Genomic DNA, 22435 nt, shown 5'->3' on the forward strand with positions numbered 1-22435 from the left:
GTACGGAGCGCCTCCTGCAGGAGGCGCTCTGTAAAATTAATTTGATTAACTGTGGTTGAACAGGAGCAGAGGGAAGTTTAATTTCAGTACTTCGCAGGTAAAAGCCTTCAAAAGAGTAAAACAAAAAAAAAAGAACCAAGTTTGTACTGAAGGTCTTCATCTTGATTCGTCCCGATTCGTCCCGATTCGTCCTGATTCGTCCTGATTCGTCCTGATTCGTCCCGATTCGTCCTGATTCGTCCTGATTCGTCCTGATTCGTTCCGGTTTGTCTCGGTTCGTCCCGATTCGTCTTGATTCGTCCCGATTCGTCTTGATTTGTCTTGATTCGTCCCGATTCGTCTTGATTTGTCTTGATTCGTCCCAATTTGTCCCGATTCGTCCCGATTTGTCTTGATTCATCCCGATTCATCTTGATTTGTCTTGATTCGTCCCGATTCGTCCTGATTCGTCTCGGTTCGTCCCGGTTCGTTCCGATTTGTCTTGATTTGTCTTGATTTGTCCCGATTCGTCCTGATTCGTCTCGGTTCATCCCGGTTCGTCTCGGTTCATCCCGGTTCGTCTCGGTTCGTTCCGATTTGTCCCGATTCGTCTTGATTTGTCTTGATTCGTCCCGATTCGTCTTGATTTGTCTTGATTAGTCCCGATTCGTCTTGATTTGTCTTGATTCGTCCCGATTCGTCTTGATTTGTCTTGATTCGTCCCGATTCGTCTTGATTTGTCTTGATTCGTCCCAATTCGTCCCGATTTGTCTTGATTCGTCCCGATTCGTCTTGATTTGTCTTGATTCGTCCCGATTCGTCCTGATTCGTCTCGGTTCGTCCCGGTTCGTTCCGATTTGTCTTGATTTGTCCCGATTCGTCCTGATTCGTCTCGGTTCATCCCGGTTCGTCTCGGTTCGTTCCGATTTGTCCCGATTCGTCTTGATTTGTCCCGATTCTTCCCGGTTCATCCCGATTCTTCCCGTTTCTTCCCGTTTCTTCCCGATTCGTCTCGGTTCATCTCAGTTCATCCTGGTTCATCTTGGTTCGTCCCGATTCATCCCGATTCATCCCGGTTCGTCTCGGCTCACAGACACGGATCAGACATGTCATTGCTTCTCCTTTATTTGCACTGAGCTCCCGCCGCCTGCCTGAGTTGGACCACTAGATGGCGCTGTGGAGAACACGGACTCCCAGGAGTCCCTCCGGTTGACCTCGCTCTCCTCAGGCGCTCCCATGGTTTGCTCATCGTCAGACTGATTCCTGAGAAGAGAAGTGGATGAACGAGTGACGCATGAGTGTTTTCATCACCTGCCGCCTGAGCTTCCTCTTCCTCTTCCTCTTCCTCTTCCTCTTCCTCTTCCTCTTCCTCTTCCTCCTCCTCCTCTTCCTCTTCCTCCCTCCTCTTCCTCTTGTCTCTCCATCAGCCTGCTGCTTGTGTTGCCTCCATCATGGAAACCCTCACCACCTCCTTCCTGCTCCTCTCTCTCTCTCTCTCTCTCTCTCTCTCTCTCTCTCTCTCTCTCTCTCTCTCCTGCACGGCCGGCTTCCCGTCTTCTTTGTCTGCTTTCAACACACAAATATTACAAGTATAAATATAATATTTATATATATATATAATATATTTGTAGTGAGGCTCAAATTTACACCCTGAAGAGAGAGAATTTAAATTGAAATGCATGAAAGACGATGTGGAGGAGGTGGAGGTGATGGGGCGATGGACGTCATGGAGGTGACGGAGGAGGTGATGGAGATGGAGGAGGTGGAGGTGATGGAGGAGGAGGAGGTGGAGGCCAGGGTCTGACGTGTCCTCTGGGTTCTGCGGCAGGAGAAGTACGAGCGCGAGCAGCAGAAGCTGAGGGAGGAGTGGGAGAACGCCCAGAGGGAGGTGGAGGAGGAGGAGAGGAGGTACCATGAGGAGGTGTGTGTGTGTGTGTGTGTGTGTGTGTGTGTGTGTGTGTGTGTGTGTGTGTGTGTGTGTGTGTGTGTGTGTGTGTGTGTGTGTGTGTGTGTGTGTGTGTGTGTGTGTGTGTGTGTGTGTGTGTGTGTGTTAGAGAATCACCAGCTTTACTACATTTCAAAAGGTTTTTAATGTTAATTAAGAACATTTATCATGAGAAGTTGTAAAGTCCTGTAAAAACTTACTAGACTACTTATGTCATTATATTATTATATTATTATATTCTTCTATTATTATATTATATTATTATAGCATTCTATTATTATATTCTTATGTTATTCTCTTACTATATTACTATATTGTTCTATTGTTCTATTGTTCTATTGTCAGAGTCATGAATTCCGTCACGAGACAGTTTGAGGTCTGAAGGTTCTGTCAAACGTTTCCCTGCAGGAGCGCCGGATCCTGGAGGAGACGGTGGCCCCGCTGACCCCCCGCTCCTCCGCCCTGCCCTCCCCCAGCCGGGGGGCGCTCCCCACCCCCACCCCCACCTCCACCTCCACCTCCACCTCCCAGCCTCACGGCTCAATCGTTCGCTCGCTGGCCGACTGGGAACGTCAACAGGAGCTGCTGGAGCCGCAGGGGGTAACAAGGAGTCTTTACATGGTCTGACCAGCAGGGGGCCGGGGGCTCACAACATCTGGTCATACAGCCATCTCTTCATCCATCATCTGTTCATCCATCTCTTCATCCATCCATCATCTCTTCATCTGTTCATCCATCTCTTCATCCATCCATCATCTCTTCATCTCTTCATCCATCTCTTCATCTCTTCATCCATCCATCATCTCTTCATCCATCTCTTCATCTCTTCATCCATCCATCATCTCTTCATCCATCTCTTCATCTCTTCATCCATCCATCATCTCTTCATCCATCATCTGTTCATCCATCTCTTCATCTCTTCATCCATCTCTTCATCTCTTCATCCATCCATCATCTCTTCATCCATCATCTGTTCATCCATCTCTTCATCCATCATCTGTTCATCCATCTCTTCATCTGTTCATCCATCTGTTCATCCATCTCTTCATCCATCCATCATCTCTTCATCTGTTCATCCATCTCTTCATCTCTTCATCCATCTCTTCATCTCTTCATCCATCCATCATCTCTTCATCCATCATCTGTTCATCCATCTCTTCATCTGTTCATCCATCTGTTCATCCATCTCTTCATCCATCCATCATCTCTTCATCTATCCATCATCTCTTCATCCATCCATCATCTGTTCATCCATCTCTTCATCTCTTCATCCATCCATCATCTCTTCATCCATCCATCATCTGTTCATCCATCATCTGTTCATCCATCTCTTCATCCATCATCTGTTCATCCATCTCTTCATCTCTTCATCCATCCATCATCTCTTCATCCATCCATCATCTGTTCATCCATCATCTGTTCATCCATCTCTTCATCCATCCATCATCTCTTCATCCATCCATCATCTCTTCATCCATCCATCTGTTCATCAGAATCAGATCAGATCAGAATGTCTTTATTGTCATTGTACAGGTACAACTAAACTTCATAGAAAGTTTTGGGGAAAGAAGGAAACGAGGTGAGGAGAAGAGGGAAAGAAGGAAACGAGGTGAGGAGAGGAGGGAAAGAAGGAAACGAGGTGAGGAGAGGAGGGAAAGAAGGAAACGAGGTGAGGAGAGGAGGGAAAGAAGGAAACGAGGTGAGGAGAGGAGGGAAAGAAGGAAACGAGGTGAGGAGAGGAGGGAAAGAAGGAAACATGAGGTGAGGAGAGGAGGGAAAGAAGGAAACGAGGTGAGGAGAGGAGGGAAAGAAGGAAACGAGGTGAGGAGAGGAGGGAAAGAAGGAAACGAGGTGAGGAGAGGAGGGAAAGAAGGAAACATGAGGTGAGGAGAGGAGGGAAAGAAGGAAACGAGGTGAGGAGAGGAGGGAAAGAAGGAAACGAGGTGAGGAGAGGAGGGAAAGAAGGAAAGGAGGTGAGGTCAGATTACAGACTGTCCTCTCAGGAGACAGTCTGTATTGGGGGAAACCCCCTCAGACATGGACACAGACGGGTTACAACATGTTTCTCCAGACAGCACTCTGGATATGAGAAGGCTAGTTTAGCAGCCGCCGCTAGGAGGAGGGGCTTCAGGCCCGTCGGGCGCACAGCCATAGACTCCGCCCACAGCCTCTGCTGGGGGTTTGGGTAGGGTGCACAGCAAAGGCGGTGAAAGGTGCTGGTGAAATTCCAGTGGGCCAGAAAGGGAGGGGGGTGGGGGGGGGGGGGGCAGAGCCTTGGTTCCACACTCACATCCAGGAGAGTTGAAGACCAAACAGCCTTGGGACTGGGGGTCTGGGTCCGAATGGAGATTAGGTTGTTTTGGTTCAGGCGCTTCAGCTTCATCTGTCCTCCTCCAGTGTCTCTGGTCTCGGTCCACCTCCAGTGTCTCTGGTCTCTGTCCTCCTCCAGTGTCTCTGGTCTCTGTCCACCTCCAGTGTCTCTGGTCTCTGTCCTCCTCCAGTGTCTCTGGTCTCTGTCCACCTCCAGTGTCTCTGGTCTCTGTCCTCCTCCAGTGTCTCTGGTCTCTGTCCTCCTCCAGTGTCTCTGGTCTCTGTCCACCTCCAGTGTCTCTGGTCTCTGTCCTCCTCCAGTGTCTCTGGTCTCTGTCCTCCTCCAGTGTCTCTGGTCTCTGTCCACCTCCAGTGTCTCTGGTCTCTGTCCACCTCCAGTGTCTCTGGTCTCTGTCCTCCTCCAGTGTCTCTGGTCTCTGTCCTCCTCCAGTGTCTCTGGTCTCTGTCCACCTCCAGTGTCTCTGGTCTCTGTCCACCTCCAGTGTCTCTGGTCTCTGTCCACCTCCAGTGTCTCTGGTCTCTGTCCTCCTCCAGTGTCTCTGGTCTCTGTCCTCCTCCAGTGTCTCTGGTCTTCATGTTGCTCCAATTGTAGACTTTAGCTTCCCACCCGAGTTCCAATATCCTCCAAGATCGATCCAATTCCACGTAAACGTTCAAGAGTCGTACTCTTAAGTTGGTTTATCACCTGAGTCTGAGCGTTCAGAGCTCGGTACAGTCCCTCAGTGATGATAGACAGCTGCTAGCGTCTTCAGAGCTCGGTACAGTCCCTCAGTGACGACAGACAGCTGCTAGCGTCTTCAGAGCTCGGTACAGTCCCTCAGTGACGACAGACAGCTGCTAGCGTCTTCAGAGCTCGGTACAGTCCTTCAGTGACGATAGACAGCTGCTAGCGTCTTCAGAGCTCGGTACCTCAGTGACGATAGACAGCTGCTAGCGTCTTCAGAGCTCGGTACAGTCCTTCAGTGACGACAGACAGCTGCTAGCGTCTTCAGAGCTCGGTACAGTCCTTCAGTGACGACAGACAGCTGCTAGCATCTTCAGAGCTCGGTACAGTCCCTCAGTGACGATAGACAGCTGCTAGCGTCTTCAGAGCTCGGTACCTCAGTGACGATAGACAGCTGCTAGCGTCTTCAGAGCTCGGTACAGTCCTTCAGTGACGATAGACAGCTGCTAGCGTCTTCAGAGCTCGGTACAGTCCCTCAGTGACGATAGACAGCTGCTAGCGTCTTCAGAGCTCGGTACAGTCCCTCAGTGACGATAGACAGCTGCTAGCGTCTTCAGAGCTCGGTACAGTCCTTCAGTGATGATAGACAGCTGCTAGCGTCTTCAGAGCTCGGTACAGTCCCTCAGTGACGATAGACAGCTGCTAGCGTCTTCAGAGCTCGGTACAGTCCCTCAGTGACGATAGGCAGCTGCTAGCGTCTTCAGAGCTCGGTACCTCAGTGATGATAGACAGCTGCTAGCGTCTTCAGAGCTCGGTACAGTCCTTCAGTGACGATAGACAGCTGCTAGCGTCTTCAGAGCTCGGTACAGTCCTTCAGTGACGATAGACAGCTGCTAGCATCTTCAGAGCTCGGTACAGTCCCTCAGTGACGACAGACAGCTGCTAGCGTCTTCAGAGCTCGGTACAGTCCCTCAGTGACGACAGACAGCTGCTAGCATCTTCAGAGCTCGGTACAGTCCCTCAGTGACGACAGACAGCTGCTAGCGTCTTCAGAGCTCGGTACAGTCCTTCAGTGACGATAGACAGCTGCTAGCATCTTCAGAGCTCGGTACAGTCCCTCAGTGACGACAGACAGCTGCTAGCGTCTTCAGAGCTCGGTACAGTCCTTCAGTGACGATAGACAGCTGCTAGCGTCTTCAGAGCTCGGTACAGTCCTTCAGTGACGACAGACAGCTGCTAGCGTCTTCAGAGCTCGGTACAGTCCTTCAGTGACGACAGACAGCTGCTAGCGTCTTCAGAGCTCGGTACAGTCCCTCAGTGACGATAGACAGCTGCTAGCGTCTTCAGAGCTCGGTACAGTCCTTCAGTGACGATAGACAGCTGCTAGCGTCTTCAGAGCTCGGTACAGTCCTTCAGTGACGACAGACAGCTGCTAGCGTCTTCAGAGCTCGGTACAGTCCTTCAGTGACGACAGACAGCTGCTAGCGTCTTCAGAGCTCGGTACAGTCCCTCAGTGACGATAGACAGCTGCTAGCGTCTTCAGAGCTCGGTACAGTCCTTCAGTGACGATAGACAGCTGCTAGCGTCTTCAGAGCTCGGTACAGTCCCTCAGTGACGACAGACAGCTGCTAGCGTCTTCAGAGCTCGGTACAGTCCTTCAGTGACGATAGACAGCTGCTAGCGTCTTCTACACTTTCTAGATCAGAAAGCCTCCAGCTCCAATCAGCAGCATACCTGCTATCATGAACCCCAACATGTAGAGGTCCTCCACACCCTCCATGGAAACAATGGCCAAACAGGGACCTCCAGGGACCTCCAGGAATCTCCAGGACCTCCAGGAACCTCAGGAATCTCCAGGACCTCCAGGAACCCCAGGAACCTCCAGGAACTCCAGGAATCCAGCATGTATCCGGCTGCAGACGTCCCATCAGGACATGGGGGCTCTGCCTTGCTGATCTTCGTGTCGTAAAGATTTGGTCGATCACATTGAGACCAGCTGATCAATTCCATGGTTCTGGTTCAATTCTGATGTGGGTCTGAAGAGAATCTCTTGATGGATCAGACATGAGACGGAACAGGACGGGAGGGGGGGAGGGGGGGGGGGGGGGAGCATCCGCCTTCGCTGAGAGCCGCAGTTCATCCATCTATTCATCCATCCACCATCTGTTCATCCCTCCATCATCCATCCAACAAACCAACCAGATCATCAGTGATGATTTATTCAAATTTGTTAATCGAGTCACAAATGCAGTTTTTTTTCCAAACGAGTGTTTGAAGATCTTTTTATCGTCCAAATTGATCAAAGCAGCTGATGAATCAGATCTTCAGTGGTTCAGTGAAGAAACACTGAAGCACAGGAAGTCCCTGGTCACTGACATGACGGAGGTTTGATCACTGACACATGACGGAGGTTTTTTTCATGGCAGAAGCAGAAGGTGGAGGTGAAGCGGCGGGACACCGACCGGACCAGTGACATCAGCACGGCCGACGACAGCATGAAAACTGGGCGGAGGCGAGTGGAGCTTCACTTTAAATACTGAATATTTACTTTGTTTACTGAGAACAAACAAAGTAAATATTCACTTTGTTTACTGAGAACAAACAAAGTAAATATTCACTTTGTTTACTGAGAACAAACAAAGTAAATATTCACTTTGTTTACTGAGAACAAACAAAGTGAATATTCACTTTGTTTACTGAGAACAAACAAAGTGAATATTCACTTTGTTTACTGAGAACAAACAAAGTGAATATTCACTTTGTTTGTTCTCAGTAAACAAAGTGAATATTCACTTTGTTTACTGAGAACAAACAAAGTAAATATTCACTTTGTTTACTGAGAACAAACAAAGTGAATATTCACTTTGTTTACTGAGAACAAACAAAGTAAATATTGACTTTGTTTACTGAGAACAAACAAAGTAAATATTTACTTTGTTTACTGAGAACAAACAAAGTGAATATTCACTTTGTTTACTGAGAACAAACAAAGTAAATATTCACTTTGTTTACTGAGAACAAACAAAGTGAATATTCAATTTGTTTACTGAGAACAAACAAAGTAAATATTGACTTTGTTTACTGAGAACAAACAAAGTAAATATTTACTTTGTTTACTGAGAACAAACAAAGTGAATATTCACTTTGTTTACTGAGAACAAACAAAGTAAATATTGACTTTGTTTACTGAGAACAAACAAAGTAAATATTCACTTTGTTTACTGAGAACAAACAAAGTGAATATTCACTTTGTTTACTGAGAACAAACAAAGTAAATATTTACTTTGTTTACTGAGAACAAACAAAGTGAATATTCACTTTGTTTACTGAGAACAAACAAAGTAAATATTGACTTTGTTTACTGAGAACAAACAAAGTAAATATTGACTTTGTTTACTGAGAACAAACAAAGTAAATATTTACTTTGTTTACTGAGAACAAACAAAGTGAATATTCACTTTGTTTACTGAGAACAAACAAAGTAAATATTGACTTTGTTTACTGAGAACAAACAAAGTAAATATTCACTTTGTTTACTGAGAACAAACAAAGTGAATATTGACTTTGTTTACTGAGAACAAACAAAGTAAATATTCACTTTGTTTACTGAGAACAAACAAAGTGAATATTCACTTTGTTCTCAGTAAACAAAGTGAATATTCACTTTGTTTACTGAGAACAAACAAAGTAAATATTGACTTTGTTTACTGAGAACAAACAAAGTGAATATTCACTTTGTTTACTGAGAACAAACAAAGTAAATATTTACTTTGTTTACTGAGAACAAACAAAGTGAATATTCACTTTGTTTACTGAGAACAAACAAAGTAAATATTGACTTTGTTTACTGAGAACAAACAAAGTAAATATTCACTTTGTTTACTGAGAACAAACAAAGTAAATATTTACTTTGTTTACTGAGAACAAACATCAGTGTGGAAGAATTCTGGACGGAGGGACACTTTGTGTTCTATTGTGTTCTGTTGTTTTCTATTGTTTTCTCTTGTTTTCCATTGTTTTCTCTTGTTTTCCATTGTTTTCTCTTGTTTTCTCTTGTTTTCTCTTGTTTTCTCTTGTTTTCTCTTGTTTTCCATTGTTTTCTCTTGTTTTCCATTGTTTTCTCTTGTTTTCTCTTGTTTTCTCTTGTTTTCTCTTGTTTTCTCTTGTTTTCCATTGTTTTCTCTTGTTTTCTCTTGTTTTCTATTTCAATATTTATCTGTGTTCCGTTTCCCTCCAGCAGCCTGCTGAGCACCACCAGCAGCACCACCAGCAGCACCACCAGCCGGGTGGAGGCGCTGGGTCTCAGCGTACAAAACGGCCAGAGGCCTGCGGCTCCTGCAGCGACCAGCAGATCTTCACCTCCCGTGAAGAAACAACAGGAAGTGTCGGGAGACGACAACAAGGCCGGCCGGCCTCCGGGAGAACGGAGGTGTGTGTCTTGTAGGAGTCTTGTAATGCCTCACTGGTACACGAGGTGGCAGTGTTGAGCCACTTTCCGTCCTGCAGCTCAGAACGTCCTTGCTCATGACGTCATGGTCTGGATCAGGGAGGAAGAGCTTCAGCCACAGTTATAATAATAATAATATATATTTCCTCTGACTGACTTTGCAGCTGCGTAAAAAACAGTTTTTAAGACATTAGGACAAATTCCAGCTTTAATGTCCAACATGGTGTCATATATAATTATATATTTTTCATTTTAAACATAAATCAAAACCTATATGTTTCATGATTATCTCTCAGTCTGTTCCAGAATTGCTGCATTATCTCACATTGTCATTATGATTATCTCATATTGTCATTAAAAGTGGAGAAAAAAACGTTTTTTCTCCACTTTTTATGCTTTTTGTACTTTCAACAAGATCTGAATAGAAACCAGACAATCTGAGTGGATTGTGTTGAAACCTTCAGTTCACCTGTTTAACCAGCAGGGGGCGTCCGGAGCCACGTTTCCCCCCAGTGGTCCTCGTGAAATCACCTAAAAGGAACAAACAAAAAAAACAACCAAACAGTGAGAAATATTTGAGTTTGAATCTTCAGCTGAAACACAGGAAGTGTTTCATCACGGACGCATTTCACTGTTGCTCTGGCTGCTATTGGTTCGTGTCTGAAGCTGCCAGCCAATAGTGTGGCTGAGTCTGAGTCATCATCACCATCATCATCATCATCATCATCATCATCATCATCATCATCATCATCATCATCATCATCATCATCATCATCATCATGCTGCATGTTGCTGTCCGTTTCCAGGAGTGGCTCCTGTGACGCCCCCCCGGGCCACGGCCCCCGCCGGCCCCCCGCCGCCGCCCCCGGGCCTCCAGCGCCCAACAGGTAATGACATCACCGTCGTCATGGTTACGGCTCATTTCCTGCTTTGATCTCATCCCTCCAACAACCATCTCATCGCGTGCAGCAGCACAGACCCTCAGCCGTCTGTGTTCTCATGGTCACCGTGGAAACAGTAACGCTTCAATAAATCAGATAAACATATTTAATGAATAAAAATAAGGCCTCTTCCATACCTATTATTGATTATCAAACTTTAACTACAAAAAACCCGACGGGCTGCATTATAATGATGAAATAATTGATAATAATGTATTATTTCTTCTATTTAAAATACCCCAACTGGTCACATTATTGATTATTATTACATTATTGATTGTTACGTGCACAAACAGCTGAAAAACTAATGTATACAGGCAATATTATTTCAAAGTGCTCATTTGAATATAAAACATCCCAGAAAATAATTAACTTGCTGAATTTTTGTGAAGTGGGCAAAAGCAAACATTACAAACATGAATGTTTTAAGTCTAAATAAACTGTTATTGATAATATACATTATTATGATTTTCTAGCTCATCTATAAAATCCACAGGTTGAAAGAAAAACACAGGATTTCAAGTTCAGTGAGATTTTAATTATCTGTAATTAAACAAGTGCAGTGTTACTACAACTAAGGTCATACGTCACAGTGCATGCTGGGAAAAGTCACAAGCGTGTGTGTGCGTGTGTGTGCGTGTGTGTGTGTGTGTGTGTGTGTGTGTGTGTGTGTGTGTGTGTGTGTGTGTGCAGGTCGGTCAGTGGGAAGAAGCTGTGCTCCAGCTGTGGTCAGCCGTTAGGAAAAGGAGCCGCCATGATCATCGAGACTCTGAGTCTCTACTTCCACATCCACTGCTTCAAGGTCAGGAGGGAAACTCCAGGATGTCCTGGCACTCCTTGGTTCATATACATATATTTATATATTTAATACGTGGTACAGATATAGCTTGAATGGTGCGTCGTGATCCATCAAACACTAAATACTACTTGGTGACATTTTGTAGATTTTGCTTCTTCAAAGGAAATATTTTCTTCTTGACATTTTTAATGAGGTTTCGAATAAACTTTCTTTCTTTGTTAAAAAGTTATATATATATATAAATATATATATATATATTTATATATATATATATAAAATATATTGTTAAAAAATAAATATAAAATATATTTTAAAAAAATATATATAAAAAATATTATATTATGTATATATATATATATATATCAATTAATATATATATATTTTTTTTAAGGTAAGTTCTGTCCTGTGAAATGACAAATTCCTCCTCTCTGCTTCAGTATTTGAACGCACCAGGATGAGTCAGAGAACCACGAGCCAATCAGAGGCCTCCTTTCAAAACATATAGACCACATGGTATCAACTGGCCAATCACGTTGCTCGTTACTGGAGCGAACCACAAAACCGGAAGTTAGTTATGAGTCGTTTACTCGAGCGGATAGTTTGTTATTTTTTGGCAACAAGAGATGAATATAAACTAAATTAGACGAGACAAACAGCGATGGACGTTCTAACAGATTTTAGAGGCTTTGAGAAACTCGTCCGTTATTCTTTAGGACGTCTTTTCTGAACATTGACCGTCCAGACGACTCGCTGCCGAAAACGATGGTTTACAAAAAAAGTTTCCCAAATTCTGTTCAAGTTTACAGCGAATTAATAAACCAAAGCAAAAAAATCAGTAAACAAAACATGCAGAGGCCATAAAATAATCCAGATTCACCAGTTTGATGATGCATTACTCCTGAATATTAAAAGTTTTGCGCTCCTGTTCCTATAATGTCTTGATATCAGATCAGTAGCAGAAGGAATTATTCACCTGTTCTCCTCAGGAACTGTTTTATTCATGAGTGTTCATGTTAAAAGTCCAGGAAAGATTCCATGAGTGTTTCTAAAGGTTGTTTCTTTCCTTTAATATCCTCCTGAAGTGTAGAAGATGTCCAGGGTTTCGTTTGCAGCACCGGTGTTATGGAACAATGTGTCTGTGGTTTGGTTCGGTTCCTTTGTGTCCTTGATCTGTGATGTTTTGCTGTAAGAACCAGGTTTGTGATGAACGGATGATGTTTTGCCGCCCTTGTCTGGTCAGTGTGGCGTCTGTCAGGGTCAGCTGGGCGACACGACCACCGGCACCGACGTCCGCATCAGAAACGGCCTCCTCAACTGCCACCAGTGCTACATCCGCTCCCGCTGTGAGTCCTGACCCCCACGTCTCCCCCTCTATCTCCCCTCTATCACCCCTCTATCACCCCTTCTATCTCCCCTCTATCAACCCTCTATCTCCCCCTCTATCACCCCCTCCAATACCCTCTATTACCCCTCTATCTCCCCTCTATCACCCCTTCTATCTCCCCTCTATCAACCCTCTATCTCCCCCTCTATCACCCCTCTATCACCCCCTCCAATACCCTCTATCACCCCTCTGTCTCCCCCTCTATCTCCCCCTCCATAACCCTCTATCTCCCCCTCTATCACCCCTCTATCTCCCCTCTATCACCCCCCCCAATACCCTCTATTACCCCTCTATCTCCCCTCTATCACCCCTTCTATCTCCCCTCTATCAACCCTCTATCACCCCTCTATCTCCCCCTCCAATACCCTCTATCACCCCTCTGTCTCCCCCTCTATCTCCCCCTCCATAACCCTCTATCACCCCCTCTATCACCCCTCTATCTCCCCCTCCAATACCCTCTATCACCCCTCTGTCTCCCCCTCTATCTCCCCCTCCATAACCCTCTATCTCCCCCTCTATCACCCCCCTATCTCCCCTCTATCTCCCCCTCCAATACCCTCTATTACCCCTCTATCACCCCTCTGTCTCCCCCTCTATCTCCCCCTCCATAACCCTCTATCTCCCCCTCTATCACCCCTCTATCTCCCCTCTATCACGCCTATATCCCCCCTCTATCCCCCCTATATCCCCCCTCTATCACCCCTATATCCCCCCTCTATCACCCCTATATCCCCCCTCTATCCCCCCTCTATCACCCCTATATCCCCCCTCTATCTCCCCTATATCCCCCCTCTATCTCCCCTATATCCCCCCTCTATCACCCCTATATCCCCCCTCTATCTCCCCTATATCCCCCCTCTATCTCCCCTATATCCCCCCTCTATCACCCCTCTATCACCCCTATATCCCCCCTCTATCACCCCTATATCCCCCCTCTATCCCCCCTCTATCACCCCTATATCCCCCCTCTATCCCCCCTCTATCCCCCCTCTATCACCCCTCCATCACCCCTCTATCACCCCTCTATCTCCCCTCTATCACCCCTCTATCACCCCTCTACCCCCCCTCTATCACCCCTCTACCCCCCTCTACCCCCCCTCAGTGAAGACTCACCAGCAGATTTTATCTCCACAGCCAGTAACTAAAGCCTCGGAGGTTATTTGATTGATAGTTTTCTTCCCTCTGATGAAGAAACTTTCCTTCAGCCAGGTGTTCCAGATGTGTTTGACTGAGAGTGGAGATGTACTGACTGATGCTGACGGCCTGTGCTGGACGGCTTCCTGTCCCAGCAGGACGCTTGTCTCTCATCAACGTCCCGCTTTGTGTCTCTTGTGTCCAGCGGCCGGACAGCCGACCACCTTGTGACGCTGGACCGAGAGACGGAGGCTCCATGTTCTAACACCGTCAGCGGAGAAGCAGGTCCTCCACAGCGGAGCTCCTCCACAGCAGAGCTCCACCTCCTCCACAGCAGAGCTCCTCCACAGCAGAGCTCCACTTCCTCCACAGCGAAGCTCCTCCACAGTGGAGCTCCTCCACAGCGGAGCTCCTCCACAGCAGAGCTCCACCTCCTCCACAGCGGAGCTCCTCCACAGCAGAGCTCCACCTCCTCCACAGCAGAGCTCCACCTCCTCCACAGCGGAGCTCCACCTCCTCCACAGTGGAGCTCCACCTCCTCCACAGCGGAGCTCCACCTCCTCCACAGCAGAGCTCCACCTCCTCCACACTGGAGCTCCACCTCCTCCACAGCGCAGCTCCACCTCCTCCACACTGGAGCTCCACCTCCTCCACAGCACAGCTTCACCTCCTCCACACTGGAGCTCCACCTCCTCCACAGCGGAGCTCCACCTCCTCCACAGCGGAGCTCCACCTCCTCCACAGTGGAGCTTCACCTCCTCCACAGCGCAGCTTCACCTCCTCCACAGTGGAGCTCCATCTCCTCCACAGCGCAGCTTCACCTCCACAGCGGAGCTCCATCTCCTCCACAGCACAGCTTCACCTCCTCCACAGTGGAGCTCCTCCTCCTCCACAGTTGAGCTCTGACTCCTCCATCCTGCTCTGCTCCTCCTCCTCCACAGTTGAGCTCCACCTCCTCCATCCTGCTCTGCTCCTCCTCCTCCACAGTTGAGCTCCACCTCCTCCATCCTGCTCTGCTCCTCCTCCTCCACAGTGGAGCTCCACCTCCTCCATCCTGCTCTGCTCCTCTGCAGACGGTCCAACATTTCCCAGCAGATTGCTGGTGTTAGGGTTGGAGGTGGAGGAGGAAGTGTGTGTTGGAGGTGGAGGAGGAAGTGTGTGTTTGAGGCGGAGGAGGAAGTGTGTGTTGGAGGCGGAGGAGGAAGTGTGTGTTGGAGGCGGAGGAGGAAGTGTGTGTTGGTCACGGCGCCCCCGTCTGGCCAGAGGAGAACCAGCAGCTGGTGGATCCACAGTTCTGAACACCCGGGAGGTTCTGTTCTCCAGTTTGGCTCCACGTGACGGAAAGTAGAGAATTACTTTGGTTTGTTTTGTTGTTTTTTTTATCAACAGAAAGTTTTCCTTTATTGGAAAGAAGAACTGGATCAGCTGAATGTGAGATTCAGGACGTCGTCCAGTTCTTCCAGGCTGGAAGTGATTTTAATTATGATTCTATGATTGTTTAGCCCTTCAGTCAACAGTGACAGACAAATCAAAGCGTAGTACAGGTCACCATAAAGGACATATTTCTATATAAAGACGATCCTTCTGGAGGCTGACGGCAGTAGCAGGACTGGTTCCTCTGGGGGACTTTAATGTGCCTTAGGAAAGACAAAGCGATGCAGGAAAGCAAACGCCGGCATTCTGGCGTCTCAGTGGACCTTCTGGTTTCAGGGTTTTTCTTTTTGGGTGCACGATGGAGGGATTGGGCCAAATTCAGTCTGAGACTGCTTCTGCTTCACATCCTGCCTTTTGGTTCTGACAAAGCTCTTTCATCTTTTGGTTCTGACAAAACTCTTTCATCTTTTGGTTCTGACTTGTGGTGAAAACGCAGAACGACAGTAGGAACAGGGTGGGAAACCATTGATTTAACTTTGAATGTTTTATTCTAGAGAGTTTTAGGCTTCTGTATGATATTAATTGAGGTAATTTTGATAATTGCTCCGTCATAGAGTTCATTTATCCTTTAAAGTATGTAAAGACATGTAACATGTAGAGAAACCAACCAGCAGCAGTGCAATACTTGTCTGGATGAAAACTAAAGAAAAAGACGAGCTGCTTCTTCTTCCATCGTTCCACTGAGAGGAAGTCGCTTCTGTCTGGACGCAAAACAAGCTAATGCACGTTTCAGCCCAAAACCAAATGATTTGCTGGATGAAGGCAAACTAGCAGCCTCATCCTCCTCTTCCTCTCTTTCCTCCTCTTCCTCCTCTTCCTCCCTTTCCTCCTCTTCCTCCTCCTCTCTTTCCTCCTCTTCCTCTCGTTCCTCCTCCTCTCTTTCATCCTCTTCCTCTCTTTCCTCCACCTCCTCCTCCTCTTCCTCTCTTTCCTCATCCTCCTCTTCCTCCCTTTCCTCCTCTTCCTCTTCCTCTCTTTCCTCCTCTTCCTCTCTTTCCTCATCCTCCTCTTCCTCCCTTTCCTCTTCCTCTCTTTCCTCCTCTGCCTCCTCCTCTTCCTCTCTTTCCTCATCCTCCTCTTCCTCTCTTTCCTCCTCTTCCTCTCGTTCCTCCTCCTCTCTTTCATCCTCCTCCTCCTCTTCCTCTCTTTCCTCCACCTCCTCCTCCTCTTCCTCTCATTCCTCCTCTCTTTCATCCTCCTCCTCTCGTTCCTCCTCCTCCTCTTCCTCTCTTTCCTCCTCCTCTTCCTCTCTTTCCTCCTCCTCTCTTTCATCCTCCTCCTCCTCTTCCTCTCTTTCCTCCACCTCCTCCTCCTCTTCCTCTCATTCCTCCTCTCTTTCATCCTCCTCCTCTCGTTCCTCCTCCTCCTCTTCCTCTCTTTCCTCTTCCTCCTCTGCAGCTGAGCTTCTCTTCATCTCTGACCTTCAGTATTTTAAGCTTCTGTTTCTTCATGTCTTTAGTTTTCAGTTGAATGAATGAATGAATGAATGAATGAGTGAATCTCAGTTGAGTCTCTTCTGGATCTCTGAATGGAAACTTTACTGTCTTTTCTCTATTTATTGTAATATTCACCTCAACACTACCCGATATAGATGAATCATGTTTAAATGCGATGGCATTTATAGCATACTGTATGTTTATAAATAAAATGTTGTAAATTAAATCTGTCTTCTTCTTTCACATCTGAAAAATACTGAAACATGTTTTCTTTGAACTGACTCTGAGCAGTTTAACACAATAACTCAATATCTGAGCCTTCAAAATAAAAACAAGAGGAAATAGTTTGGTTGTCATTTAAGGAAAATGTATGAAATCTGAATATAAATGTTTTTGTTTTTCATTTTTTTAAAGTAATATTTGTCAAGGTCCTCAATTCCTTTTGATGAGGAAACATGTGAATATGTTGTAGAATAAAAACCGTTGAAAGTATGATTATTATAATAAACATTAATATTGTTATTTATTATTATGATTAATAGTTGTGTGAATAATAGACTTGTTTTCTTGTTTAAATAAGTCAAATTGATATTGCCTGTTGCTGAATTTCGGTTTAGTCGTTTCAGGTCATAGAAGAAAAAATAGAAATAAAACGAATGATTCCTCAGTGAGTTTGTCCAAGGTGATATTATACAGGTTAATATAGTAGAAGATGATTTATAATGTATTTAGCTACAATAATTTTAAAGTATTTTGTATTAACAGATAATATCAGAAGTTTTTCAAATCAAGTCGGAAATATTTGTTTTCCCTCTGGAACAATCGGTCGATTTTAATATCAGTCTGTTAAAATCGAAAATTAATAAAAACACTTCGGATTAAAATGCGTCAAATTGGTTTAAATGACTCAAATAAACGTAAAATGTACGAATGAATTGAACGTTTGAAGGTTAAAGACGCGTCGCTGTCCGCGGTGCTGAAATCTCCTCCAGCCTCAGTCAGTCAGCAACCAGATGAATTAACGTTGAATTATTGTAGATTTAAACAAAACAGTAATAATAATAATAATAATAATGTCGTCCACCCCCCAAAGAAAACGTGACAAACCAGATTTTTTTTTTTTTTTTTTTTATCATCAACAATCATTTCAATGGTACACCTGGAAAACTATGTGCACATGTAGAAATATTTCCTTCTTAAATATAAGCATTCATTACCTACATATAAATAACTTTCAGATCCTGGACAAAACATATCACGTAATGCTCACAAAGTGGGGAACCGTCGGGAAAAGAAACAGACAGACAACATGCAAATTATAGAGAAATAAATACAACGTTTGCATCCATCCCCCGGTTTTTGACCCAAAATAAATTCTTCCGAGGGAATTGTGTGAAACATCGAGGAGACTGGAGCGGTCGCGCTACGGGGGGTCTGGCCTATGGTTCAACTAGAGGAGACGACAATACGTATTAACACTTTACAGTCGGAGCCACGAAAACACCGTAGAAAGACACACGAAACACGGATTTCCTGTCGGGACGGTGAACATCGCAGTAAGTTGGTTTGTGCCTTTTTTCTCGAGGAAATAATTGTGTTTATATCGATAATTTAAAGAAACTAAACTGTCAGCAGCCCTGGAAATGAAAATACAGCGGCGAGGAGAGAGTCTGTGGCGGAAAGAGCAGAAATTCAGTCTTTGATTCTTCCTTTTTTTTTCAGACTTGTCGTCTCTGGACTCAACGAGGTTTTTTTTGTTCACGCCGACGGAACGACGCGTCTCCGGATCGGAACCAGACACACGTCCGCGGGTTCCACGGGTCTTTGGACGAGAGACGTTTTGTTGTTGTGGCGCTGCTGCAGAGAAGAGATCCAACGTCTTCGGTTCGACCTTGTCTGTCGGGGAGTGTGGAGGAAAGTGAAGCATCATCCGCTCGGTGAAATGAAAGAAAGACGTCGTCACGACCTGCCGACGTGATTTTTTACAGCGAAAACCGTCAACGGACCACAAGAAACGTCGCAAAGCGTCAAAAGAAAGCAGCGGTGGTTGTATTTGATCACTGCCTCCAATTGTCCTGAAGTCAGTCGCGGGCGATTGCTTTTCAGTCTCCGGGGTGAAGAGGGAGCGTCTCTCCTCCTCCTCCTCCTCTCCTCCTCCTCTCCTCTCCTCCTCCTCGGCTCTTCCTCCTCCACTAGAACATGCTGGTCTTTACTAACGTGGCTTTGGCTCCGTTCTGTCTTTGCAAAGAGGACAGTACGCTGGCGAAGGGCCCGCCCAACGAGTCCGGGATGGAGGTGATGGTCCCCGGCGCGGTGGCCCAGCCTTGGCCGGCCGCCGTCACGCCCATGCCGGCGGACACGGAGGAGGTCTTCACCTGCTCCACCTGTCCGTTTCCGGTGGTGTTGACCTGGCCGCCGGTGGGGCTCGGCCCGCCGCAGTTGGAGGTGGGCACCGGGTTCGGGCCCGGCCCTCCTGTGCTGTCCGGGTCGGTGGTTTTGGCGTCTTTGCTGTCCTCGTCCCTCGAGTCGGACTTCTTCCCGGAGTTGGACTTGGCAGCGGCCGCGGCCGCCGCGGCGGCGCGCTCCTGCTTGCGAAATTTGGCGCGTCGGTTTTGGAACCACACCTGTGCAGTCAAAGGGTTGTGATTATTGAAAATCGTTGAGGGAAGGTCACACATTTCTTTATCCGACTGCAATTATTCTCTAGATTATTGTGAGAGAAAACATGAGGAAAGGATCGATGTGACACAAACACACAGAAAGAGAAACGTCGTGTAGTAAAGAGTGTCCCCCGCTGCAGCGACTCCAAGAAGCTCTGAAAATACTGCACTACTTAAAATCTATTAAAATCGTGTGACTTTGTCAAAATGTTTCCCGTTGGCGTCGTAGATCCACCTGTGCGTAATTGCGCGTAATGAAGCGCGACTGGAAGCGGCTGCGGGAGCGCCGCGGTGGCGGGTGTACCTGCACTCGGGCCTCAGTCAGGTCGATCTTGAGCGCCAGCTCCTCCCGGGTGTAGATGTCCGGGTAGTGCGTCTCGGCAAACACCCGCTCCAGCTCCTTGAGCTGCGCGCTGGTGAACGTGGTCCGGATGCGCCGCTGCTTCCTCTTCTCGTTCAGGCCGCCGTGATCCGTGAACAGTTTGTACGGGACTGGAAGCAAAATGTCAGCGTGAGCCGCGCGAGGGGTCTTATTGGCGCAGTGACGGGTGTGTAATTGAGATGTTGTCAAATAGGAGTAAATTCAAATTCGATATTTTATATAAAATCCGGTTAAGGACACCCGGCGAAAGCGTCCAATTGTGTTATCGCTTTGATTACCTGTGAATTAGTTGTGAATTGATAACGCTGCTGACCTGTGATGCGGTTAATTGTAATGTTAAACTAATTGTTGCTCCTCAGATTGAGGCTCAAGTTTGAAAACTTGTCATAATGTTCCCATCCGCCCCGCGCGTTGCTACTGTAGCTCCAATTCGGTGTCAATAATGAGCTTTAGTCTTTGGTTATCTAATTATTTTCGAAGCTTTATGTCTCATCGCAAAGTAAATAAATTATGCCGATCATTTTGGCAGCTTAAGATAATTCTGTTGGCGGTTTTGGGTGTGACTGGGATAGTATAACCCCGTAACCGAATTACGGCTTGCCTGCAATCGCTTCTAACGTGATAAATTCTTTCATTTGTGTAAGCAAATTTCGTTTGGTAAATACTAAACACATTTCCATTTTCAAATGCAATCAAGGCGTCCTATAATACAGCGGGCTGAGGCTGCGGCGCCGCTGCTTACCTGCGGCGTACGGGCTGCTCTGGTGGTCCCGCAGGGTTCCCAGGCTGCACGACCCGGGCGTGAGCGACGGACAGCCGGAGGTGGCCCCGAACGTGGTCCTGATGGGATTGTACTGGAAGCCACTGGCCTGACTGCACGAGCTGAAGTCCGCATAGGCCGATGCCAAGCTCGACGTGTCCATCCCGGCCATACATGACTCGTAGGCAGAGGAATTTAGGTAAGAATACTCCATTTTATACATTTGAGAAGGCTCGGTAGATTTAGAAAGCTGCACTTCCCTGGGAAAAAAAAAAAAAAAAAGGCAAAGAAAATCAGCCCAAAATGGGTTCTAAAGAGAAAAATTATTAAAAAAAAAAAAAAAAAATGAAGATGAGGAGGACGCGCGGTCAGAGTTGTGGGGGAAAGATGACTGGTTTGGTTGGAACTCGATGCAGAAAGCTGGACGGAGGCTCGATGTGCACTGCTCAGCGCCTGCTCCAGAACTGGCCTCCTTTATAGGAGCCTAGCCCTGTTTTATGAAAAGCCCCCTAAGAGCCGCCTAGCCCCAGGTCTCTAGAGCATATAGTCCTCATAATAAACTTGGCTCTTTCCGCTTGGACAATAGCAAAGCGTTTGGTCTTATTGCTAGCGCTTTTTTACATGACAATAACTCATCAGTCTATTGGGCTGGCACTGGGGGCCCGGGCTGTCCAACCTCCCTATCATTGATCCCCTGCATCTCTAATTAGAATTTAATACCACGCCATTACGCAGCCCTCCACCGCCGCCGCCCGCCCGCCCCACTCCTCTCCTCTCCAACCACCATCTTGCCCTTTAATTCAATCACACCACTTGGAAATAATGAAAGTTGGGTGACGATTCTCCCTGATCCAATTTTCTCCAAGCTTTTAAGCCTTTTAAGCGACCGTATACCTTGGGCAGGATTTCACAGAGTATTCCCCCTCTGCCTCTCCTCTCTGCCCGGCGGCTCACACCACATTCCCTGTTTTGACTCTCCTGCTCTGACTCCGCTCCACATGCCTCTTTTTTTTTCCAAACGTGTGTTTCTCGGAGAGGATGGAGGGTTCCACGGTTCTGTACAATGATGAGAACAACCCCAACAGTCAGAAAATACGCCTCGATAAATCATTTCTATATGATTTAGATTTCATATTGTCATATGTTTATATTCTACTAGTTTAAAAAAATAAATAAAAAATGAACGTAGAGATGAATATTTCCACTTTGGGCACAAAAATCCTGCAAATGCCACAGAATTCCTCACCGAGTTCGTGAAAATGATCGTTTTAGATCCTTAACTCGACAATGTCACGACTGCTGAACGGCGCGAGACGAATCAGACGCAGAAATGGTCCCGCTGCTCCAAAAGCCACAATTACGCAACGAAATAAAGGAACATCTCGGGTTTAACCAGCAGTTCCGTCGTTTGGCCAAATTCGTATTTCTCTCTGTTTTTCTGCCCCCCGCTCGGCTGCTGTGTCATCTCTGCACAACTTCCGGGTGTGTGTGTTTTTTATGATTCAAATGAGTTTGTAATTGTCTTTATTACTTTCATTATTCCGTTTATTTGGCAAATAACATCTTTGTAATGAAAGTAACGAACTGGCGAGGCAGTCGTCGGACCTCTTAGGCTCCAATATTGGCTGAGTGCTTAATTTGGTTTGCGTAATAAGGTGAAGCGTTTTCTGTGGCGCTTCACACGAGATGTTTTCTCTCTTTCCTCTCGTGTCTTCTGGACACAGTTCAAGTCCCGCGTCGAAGCTTTTCCCTCCAAATGATCGGAACGCGTGAAGAGGGACCGTGGAGCCGTGATCAGATGGAACCCCGTCGCTGTTTGACGCTTCGGTCTGATCATTCAGTCGCGTTTCGACGATTGAGGCGTAAAAATGAGTTTAATATTCCGACAATGGCCCGACAGGGACTCACGTGCGGTTTGAATGTGACGTTACACAACCGAGAAAAGCCGTGATGGGATTTTTATAGATTTTCTTTACTTTGAATTGTTTGTGGGACACCTCGGAGTTATTTGATTTGATTTGGTCACAATATTGATGATACCTCTATTTTTATTACAATTAAGGAAACTTGCAATATATATTTTATTCTTTATAAATATGATTAAAAAAATTGTCAAATACATTATGGTCAACATCGAAT

General features: G+C 46.3%; 2 protein-coding genes across 2 annotated transcripts in view; one reads left to right on the forward strand and one right to left on the reverse strand.

The window, feature by feature from the left end:
- The window catches only part of LOC308148159 (LIM and calponin homology domains-containing protein 1-like), a gene marked incomplete at its 5' end in the record, with an annotated part of 88453 nt that extends 71735 nt beyond the window's left edge, over positions 1 to 16718 (forward strand). Inside the window, 8 exons of the mRNA XM_080521596.1 lie at positions 1808 to 1900; positions 2333 to 2524; positions 7346 to 7431; positions 9157 to 9348; positions 10173 to 10253; positions 11001 to 11109; positions 12347 to 12449; positions 13830 to 16718. Of these exons, the coding sequence (XP_080377722.1) occupies positions 1808 to 1900; positions 2333 to 2524; positions 7346 to 7431; positions 9157 to 9348; positions 10173 to 10253; positions 11001 to 11109; positions 12347 to 12449; positions 13830 to 13855 (882 nt within the window). The remainder of the gene's footprint in view (positions 1 to 1807; positions 1901 to 2332; positions 2525 to 7345; positions 7432 to 9156; positions 9349 to 10172; positions 10254 to 11000; positions 11110 to 12346; positions 12450 to 13829) is intronic.
- A 1968-nt stretch (positions 16719 to 18686) lies between these two features.
- phox2bb (paired like homeobox 2Bb) lies at positions 18687 to 20519 on the reverse strand (the record flags this gene model as incomplete). Its single annotated transcript, XM_080521595.1, has 3 exons — positions 18687 to 19118; positions 19459 to 19646; positions 20279 to 20519. The coding sequence occupies 3 exons, from the start codon at positions 20517 to 20519 to the stop codon at positions 18687 to 18689; spliced, it is 861 nt and encodes a 286-aa protein (XP_080377721.1).
- Between the last annotated feature and the right edge of the window lie 1916 nt (positions 20520 to 22435).

Source organism: Blennius ocellaris (assembly GCF_963422515.1).
Source record: "Blennius ocellaris genome assembly, contig: SCAFFOLD_107, whole genome shotgun sequence".
NCBI classification, from domain to species: Eukaryota; Metazoa; Chordata; class Actinopteri; order Blenniiformes; family Blenniidae; genus Blennius; species Blennius ocellaris.